This window comes from Myzus persicae, unplaced genomic scaffold, assembly GCF_001856785.1.
Source record: "Myzus persicae strain clone G006 unplaced genomic scaffold, MPER_G0061.0, whole genome shotgun sequence".
Lineage (NCBI taxonomy): Eukaryota > Metazoa > Arthropoda > Insecta > Hemiptera > Aphididae > Myzus > Myzus persicae.
Window position 1 is genome coordinate 1 of NW_019101499.1, and position 8,083 is coordinate 8,083.

The 8,083-nt window shown below is 37.4% G+C and overlaps 4 protein-coding genes across 4 annotated transcripts; all 4 read left to right on the forward strand.

The window, feature by feature from the left end:
• The first annotated feature begins 6 nt into the window (after positions 1–6).
• Positions 7–1,732, forward strand: LOC111029331. Its single transcript, XM_022308295.1, has 3 exons — positions 7–983; positions 1,081–1,258; positions 1,650–1,732. Exons 1-3 carry the CDS (start codon positions 859–861, stop codon positions 1,653–1,655), a joined length of 309 nt encoding a protein of 102 aa, XP_022163987.1. The 5' UTR covers positions 7–858; the 3' UTR covers positions 1,656–1,732.
• Positions 1,714–5,273, forward strand: LOC111029330. Its single transcript, XM_022308294.1, has 4 exons — positions 1,714–1,815; positions 2,247–2,495; positions 2,571–3,169; positions 4,389–5,273. The coding sequence occupies exons 1-4, from the start codon at positions 1,714–1,716 to the stop codon at positions 4,594–4,596; spliced, it is 1,158 nt and encodes a 385-aa protein (XP_022163986.1). The 3' UTR covers positions 4,597–5,273.
• Positions 4,594–5,461, forward strand: LOC111029333. Its single transcript, XM_022308296.1, has 3 exons — positions 4,594–5,066; positions 5,157–5,371; positions 5,457–5,461. The coding sequence occupies exons 1-3, from the start codon at positions 4,627–4,629 to the stop codon at positions 5,459–5,461; spliced, it is 660 nt and encodes a 219-aa protein (XP_022163988.1). The 5' UTR covers positions 4,594–4,626.
• LOC111029334 lies at positions 4,991–5,841 on the forward strand. The gene is made up of 2 exons (XM_022308297.1): positions 4,991–5,107; positions 5,323–5,841. The coding sequence occupies exon 2, from the start codon at positions 5,470–5,472 to the stop codon at positions 5,821–5,823; it is 354 nt and encodes a 117-aa protein (XP_022163989.1). The 5' UTR covers positions 4,991–5,107; positions 5,323–5,469; the 3' UTR covers positions 5,824–5,841.
• The last annotated feature ends 2,242 nt before the right edge of the window (positions 5,842–8,083 follow it).

Here is an 8,083-nt window from a genome sequence, read left to right on the forward strand (position 1 = left end):
TTTTTTTATTATTTAAAAGCTTAATTGTTCACCCCGTGTACAATACACGGTATTATACTTAAACATCATTAGAGTAACCAAATTATTAAGTTACGCCTGATTTAAAAAGCGACATGCATTGTTTTCCGAGCGTGCTCCCTAAAAATCCCAACTCGGTGTCTCGAAGGTGTCGCGTTTTTTTATTTGCATTTCAATGTGTTCTATTATTTCTACATTCTTTCCCGACATCGTCGGTCAGTAGTTGAAATACATTCCCGTTACGTACGTCGCGCTTTTTCACCGCGATATTTTTTTGGATTCCCTTCTTACGCTTTTGTTTTGTAAGTCCGGAACATCTCTTAAACATTGTTTTCCGTGTATATTATGTACCATCAGTAGCGTATGTGGGGTTTTCTCACGGGGGGGGGGGATTTAATTACACATATTTATTCATAGTAAAATATTGTTAGGTACAGTGTTATAGTATACAACACTTTGGTCATTAACTAAAATAAATAAAAAAAATTTAATTTAAATATCCTCCCTGGCCGGGGGCGACTCCCATACCCCCCCCGTAGATACGCCACCGCGTATAATTATAAGACAAGTATACAGTATACACAGTTTTTCTAAATATAGCACAAATCTCTTGGAATTCCCGTTGGGCTTCATCGTCGGGCAATCAAAAGCGATAACATACTGATAATAACAGTGATAACATAAAACCGCTATGACGGCGCCCAGTGTCGTGCATACGTACAAAATGCATATTATTATTACCTACGTTTATTATGCGCTTATATTCAACTTATTTTTAATAATAATTATACAAACGTTTTAAGAAAAAATATATTATAATACATTAATTACGTTTTCAATATGGTGCTAATTTATAGTTTCTTCTTTATTTACTTCAAAATGTCAAACTTTAGGTACATCACCATGGTTAAATTATGTGTGATTTGCGGAAACGTTGATGGTGTGGATGGAGTTTCAGTGCACAGGTTACAATACATTTATTAAAAACTCAATTTCATTTTACTACTAATCTAACCTTACACTGAAACTATTCATAATTCCATGCCTCCATGGTTGTATTAGGTTTCCAACGAATGACCAACAGAGACGTCAGTGGGTGTTGTTTGTCGAGAGCTGCGGTGTAAATGTACAACCCATTTTGGTCACCACAAAACTGTGCTCAAGACATTTTGTAGTAGGTCATGATTACAGAGCTGAAACAAATCGTCGTCGCCTGTTTTCAAGAGCGGTACCATCTTTAGTGAGTGTACTATTGTTATTATGTATTCCAATCACAATGTTTCAATGTTATTATAAGCTACACATAAACATAACTTACACTGTAACAGTTGTATTCATAGCTAATTATTATCATCTTAATAACTTATGAATTGATTTTTTAATCAATATTAGGAAATTAATTATATTATATTATTTTTTATATTTAAATACCAATTGTTCAATTTATATTACTATTCAAATATAACGAAGCATTTTCTCTAATCATTTAATTTAACCAATCACAATAATACTTTTGTTCTTTTTACACTTCCATTTGTGTGTATCTTACTTAAATGTATTGTCATAAGGTACACATTCCCTAGGCTACAGATTATATTTTTCATTTACATAAAACACATTACTTATTACAGTCATAATTATTCAACAAATGCTACTATTCAACTTCATTCAGTCTTCAGTGTAATTTACTATGACATGGAGATTAAACGTTACCAACTAATTGATTATGATATGCTCTCCACACTGTTTCTTATTTATTTAAAATTTGCTGTACTTATTACATTCCCAGGACGTGGAGTTGATTTTTATTTGCTTATTAAGTCACATGTTATTGATATACATAGTTAATCATTATAATGACACATACGTCACATATATTCAATGCTTAATCCAATAATATTTGAGATACTACTTTTGAACTGTATTCATTCTTTAGTGTACCTCACTAGGACATTGAGCTTAAATGTAAATAACTATTTGATTGTAACATGCTCTCTAGCCATTGTTTTTAATTGAATTATTGTGTTGTACTTATTATATTCCCTATCGGTGAACAGATTTTTATGTACTTATTAATTGACATGTTCTTGATATATATATATATATATATATATATATATACATATATAGTTGATCATAATAATAACACACACTACGCATATTTAAGCTTATAGTATTTGAGATTTTTAGCATAAGCACATTACAACGGAATTCCTTTAATACTTCAGGTAGTTCAACCACTCCTTGAGATTGCTGCACCAGGCGGTGAACTAGAAGCGGACGTGGCAATCCCTGGTAACAACGGGATGGAGATAGAAGCTGTTGAAGTCCAAGTGGAAAAGGTAATGATGGACCTAGCTGAAGAAGAAGTGGTACAAGATGACATTGAGTATGTGGATTTACTTCCTGCTGACGCAGCGGCAGGATTTGAATTTAGGGATGCACTTGACGTTCCACTACCAGACGTCAATGAACAAGTTAGTAAATACATATTCTTATTAAATAAACCTTTATAACATTACATTCTTAATAACTGTACATTTTAATTGCAGTTCGTACCGATTCCTCCCATGGTACCCAGAGCGGGTGCGCCCCTGAGAGACCGTCCGGCTGGCATTCAACACGAACTTCCAGAACGGCATGACATAGGACCATTGAATGTTGTCTGCCGCCATTGTGATGCCCGCCATTTCTCCTGCGAGCGTACTACAACTGGTCATTTTTCTGCGTGTTGCAATAATGGTCAAATGGCAATTACAGGAGACCGTGTTTTGAGGCCTCCACCAGAGTTATTAATTCGTTTGTTGGTTGATGATTCGCAGGTAGCAAAACACTTTCGTAAAGAAATCCGCCGGTACAACAACACTCTGGCATTTGCGGCTTTCACCACGGATCTGAGCCCAAGACGTTTGCCTGGTCAGGGACCAAGAGTATTCTCCGTTCACGGGCAGGTGTATCGTAGGATTAGTAATGATGTTGTCAGAAATGAACTAATGCCACCAAGGTATTGTGAGTTGTATTTCATTGAATCCGGGGCAGCAAATCAGATTCGCATGGCTCAACAGCCACGTGAACGACCACTATTGGAGAACTTGCTGGCAGACTTAGACACACTGTTACGGCGAATCAATCCATTTGCGGTGGCTTTCGAGTAATATATATTACTTAAATATATATACACACATATACATAATGTAGTGCAATATTTTTGTTTAAATATCTATAGTTTACATTTTAATAGTACTCACTCATTACAACACCTATTTCAAGTTTAAACTTCAACAGTTTACAATTTCATATTCACTACTATACCATACATTTATATATCGTGTACATACCAATATATATATATATATATTTTTTTATATATCTTTTATTAAGCCCTGGGGCTTTATTATTTAAACGACCCAAAGGTCTTTATAAATATGTTTGTCAAACATATATATATTGATTATACTTTTATTGTGTACATTTCCATTACAGTGTGTATTGTACCAAAAAACACTTTTACTTAATACTTCTATGCAAAATTGAATTTCATAGTTTACACTAAATGTGATTAGTAATATGTCTTTACCAGTATCTGTACATTTCCGAATTACATAAAATATAATGTATTGTAACATTTATCGGGTCACACTTGCATATGGATAACATTTATTCTTCATCCTTTGAATGTACACACATGTGGATATATCATGTGGCTTTAATAATAACCAATTCGATTAGTATGATGACAAAAGTCTGTGTGACAAGTCTGTGTGACACATGGTTCATATGATGTTGAGTGCATTGAATACACAATACATTAATATAGATATTGCACTTTTACGTATGTTTTTATGACACAACGAATAACCTAAGTTAACATTGTATTGAATAGACATTTGTGTTGACAGTGAGTGCAACATTTCTGTTTAAATATCTATAGTTTACATTTCAATTAGTACTCATTACTAATCACTCGATAAAAGACTTTTTCAAGTTTAAACGTTAACATCAAACTTCAACAGCTCTTAACAATTTCATATTCACTATATACTATACCATAAATATATATATATATATATCATGTACATAACAATATATCTACATTGATTTCACTTCTATTGTGTACACTTCTATTACAGTGTACATTGTACCAAACGAAACTTTTACTTAATACTTCTATGCAAAATTGAATTTCATAGTTTACAGTATGTGTGCTTAGTAATATGTCTTTAACAGCATCAATACATTTACATTCTGTTCTGTAATATTTATTAGGTTGCACTTGCCTACGGGTAACATTTATACTTCAGCCTTCTACTGTACACACATGTGGATATATCATGTGGCTTTAATGATAACACAATATTATTTTCTTACAGAAACATGCGACAAGTATGGCAAAGGGAACAAGATGCTGCTGCTGCCAATCCTATGTTGCGACCGAAAAGGGTGACCATGCACATCGTCGCCGACCCGAACACTGACCCACGGCGATACAATCAACCAGCTGCTCATGTGAACGAGGTAGCAGTTGTCTTTGTTGGTGAAGATGGTCTACCACCAGGCAACCTAGATCTGGTCATCTAAGAATCGAACCCAGTTGACCCAAATCACCGGATGCAAAGCATATCAGCTGGATCACCTCATGCAGATCCAATGCTGTATCCATTACTTTTCCCACACGGAGAAACCGGCTGGCATTACAACCTGCGACAAGAGGGCATCCGCCGGAACGAAGTGCGTCTTCGGAACTCTATGAAAGAGTTTGCTTCTTCTCGCCTGGCCATCAGATACACCGGAACCAATAGCAACGGAAATGAAGGTCATACATTCAGTTTAATACACGCAGGTGGTTTTTTATTACAGCAGTACATATGTGATCAGTACGTTCGAGTGGAAGCGAACAATCTACGTTACCTCAGAGACCACCAGAAAGCACTCTTTGCTGACGCCTATCAAGGCCTTCTGGACCATATTAACCAACAGCTCCGACTAGACGAAATCGATCCGGTCGGCCGCAGGACAATTCTGCCTTCGACGTTTCTAGGTGGCCCTCGGTACATGAAACAATGTTACCACGACGCAATGTCCATTGTGCGTAAGTACGGAAAGCCTGACTTATTCATAACATTTACGTGTAACCCTAGGTGGCCAGAGATTGTAGATAACATTCCATGTTGGTTGAAGGCAACCGACAGGCCTGATTTGGTGGCGAGGGTGTTTCACGCAAAACTGAAGGAGCTAATGCGTGACATTACGGTCAATAAGGTGTTTGGTAATGTAGATGCTTATGTTTACACTATTGAGTTTCAGAAACGTGGTCTTCCACATGCACATATACTCATCATCTTGGATGAGGACAGCAAGTTACTCACTGCCGACGACGTCGACAGTGTTGTGTGTGCCTACTTGCCTGACCCTGCATCCGAAAGGCGCCTATTCGACAGTGTAAAATCGCACATGATTCATGGTCCGTGTGGACCACTCAACCGCAACAGCCCGTGTATGTTGGACAACAGTTGTACGAAGAAATATCCCAAAGAATACAGCGAGGAGACTGTATACATTTCTGATGGTGGTTACCCGACTTATCGTAGACCGAACAATGGACTTGTGGTCAACGTCAGAGGTCATCCTGTCGCCAATGAGTTTGTTGTCCCGTACAACCCATACTTGCTGGTCAAGTATGATGCACACATAAACGTTGAGGTGTGCTCTACCGTGAAGAGCGTAATGTATTTGTATAAATACGTCTACAAGGGCCAAGACGCAGCAACCTTGGAAGTTTGGAATGGAGATGAAATTGAAAAGTAATTGAATTAAACTTATATTTTTAATTGTTGAGTTCAAAATTACATTTCATCTATCATTATTGTGTTAAGTGTTATTCTGTATATGCGATAGATGTTATTGGTAAATTTTATTTTCATAAATATTCATATTATTCAATACACAATATTACATTTTATTTTGTGACTTATGAACCAATAATGCAACACAATTTAAAATGATTCAATTTTAATAATTATTATTTGTTCTAATATTTTCCTTGGACAAATACTTGAGTAATCTCATACAAAATAACATGTCATCCTAATATTAAGTTTTGTAATTGAAAGGAATAATATTCATTTCTTTATTACATAATGTTCTATTGACATTGACTTAAATGTGAGCTAATCACATTCCTATGATTTTTAGGTGTATATATACATATCATTGGTAAATTTTATTTTCATAAATATTCATATTATTCAATACACAATATTACATTTTATTTTGTGACTTATGAACCAATAATGCAACACAATTTAAAATGATTCAATTTTAATAATTATTATTTGTTCTAATATTTTCCTTGGACAAATANTTTAGGTGTATATATACATATCATTGGTAAATTTTATTTTCATAAATATTCATATTATTCAATACACAATATTACATTTTATTTTGTGACTTATGAACCAATAATGCAACACAATTTAAAATGATTCAATTTTAATAATTATTATTTGTTCTAATATTTTCCTTGGACAAATACTTGAGTAATCTCATACAAATTAACATGTCATCCTAATATTAAGTTTTGTAATTGAAAGGAATAATATTCATTTCTTTATTACATAATGTTCTATTGACATTGACTTAAATGTGAGCTAATCACATTCCTATGATTTTTAGGTGTATATATACATATATACATATATATATTTTATTCCTGAATGTTTACGATAAACGTTTATGTTGATTTCAGTTACATAAACTCACGGTACGTCAGTCCACCAGAAGCAGTTTGGAGGTTATTTTCATATGAAATGCATAACAAGAGTCATACGATCATTAGACTTCCGGTACACCTGGAAGACCATCACAATGTGTACTTTGGACCTGGACAGGTACTAGAGCGGGTGCAGAACGCGGCTCTGGCTCGAACCGAACTCACGGCATTCTTCGACCTCAACGTAACGGACGTAGAAGCTAGACAGTACCTTTACCAAGAGATACCGGTACATTACACTTGGAACGCGACTACAAGAACGTGGACACGACGTCGAAGGCGGATGACGTACGAGACGTTGGCTCGAATGTACGTTGTCAACCCACTTGATCGCGATCGTTTCTACCTACGATTGCTACTTTTACACAAGAGAGGCCCACAGTGTTTCCGGGACATGAGGAAAGTAGACGGGGTAGAGCATCCAACATACGCGGCTGCTGCCGTCGCGATGGGACTTGTGGAAGACGACCGAGCTATGTTGGCGTGCATGGCAGAATCGGCAACATTGGACACTCCAGTCCAGCTTCGTTACCTATTTGTGACGATGCTTTTGCACTGCGAGATCACAAACCCGCTGGCGTTGTATCGAGCCAGCGAACGTCACATGTTGCAGGACTTCAATCACCGATTGGGGGACATTGACCGTGCGAGGGCTGCGTGTTTGGACGCAATCGACAAGATGCTTCGTGGTCACGGAAAATCGCTTGCGGACTACGGTTTGCCACTGCCGGACGTCACATTGCTGGAAGAAGACCAGGACGACAACATGTTTGGTGCTATAGACGCGGCGGTGCGCTGGGCCGTACAATTGGACAATTTGAACGACGAACAACGGACCGTGTTCAATCGTGTGATGGCGGCCGTAGACGATAACACAAACGTATCAAAACTTTTCTACGTTGACGGTCCCGGTGGAACAGGTAAAACAACACTATACGGGTGCCTCATATGGTCGCTTCGCAACCAAGGGCGATCCGTTTTGTCCGTGGCTTTTACAGGAATAGCAGCGTCGCTCATGGACGGCGGCATGACGGTGCACTCGACGTTTGGATTGCCGTTCGGTACACTGAACGACGATTCGACGTCGACCATCACCTTGCAGTCGTTGCGTGCTCAGAGGATACGTGACGCAGCACTCATCGTCTGGGACGAAGCGCCCATGTCTCCGGGACTACAACTCACGGTGGTCAATAGGTTGCTCCAGGACATCATGGGTTCAGAATTGCCGTTCGGAGGTAAACCGGTACTGTTCGCCGGTGACTTCAGGCAGATTCTACCTGTCGTGCGCAGGGG

Bases quoted from the DNA above. Each gene is read 5' to 3' on its own strand.
- LOC111029331 (XM_022308295.1), top strand. From the start codon at position 859: ATGGTGCTAATTTATAGTTTCTTCTTTATTTACTTCAAAATGTCAAAC. The intron at 984-1,080 runs GTTACAATACAT...TGGTTGTATTAG, and splicing joins GATGGAGTTTCAGTGCACAG to GTTTCCAACGAATGACCAAC.
- LOC111029330 (XM_022308294.1), top strand. From the start codon at position 1,714: ATGGAGATTAAACGTTACCAACTAATTGATTATGATATGCTCTCCACA. The intron at 1,816-2,246 runs GTTGATTTTTAT...TTAATACTTCAG, and splicing joins TTACATTCCCAGGACGTGGA to GTAGTTCAACCACTCCTTGA. The intron at 3,170-4,388 runs GTAATATATATT...ATTTTCTTACAG, and splicing joins CCATTTGCGGTGGCTTTCGA to AAACATGCGACAAGTATGGC.
- LOC111029333 (XM_022308296.1), top strand. From the start codon at position 4,627: ATGCAAAGCATATCAGCTGGATCACCTCATGCAGATCCAATGCTGTAT. The intron at 5,067-5,156 runs GTACATGAAACA...GTGTAACCCTAG, and splicing joins ACGTTTCTAGGTGGCCCTCG to GTGGCCAGAGATTGTAGATA.
- LOC111029334 (XM_022308297.1), top strand. From the start codon at position 5,470: ATGATTCATGGTCCGTGTGGACCACTCAACCGCAACAGCCCGTGTATG.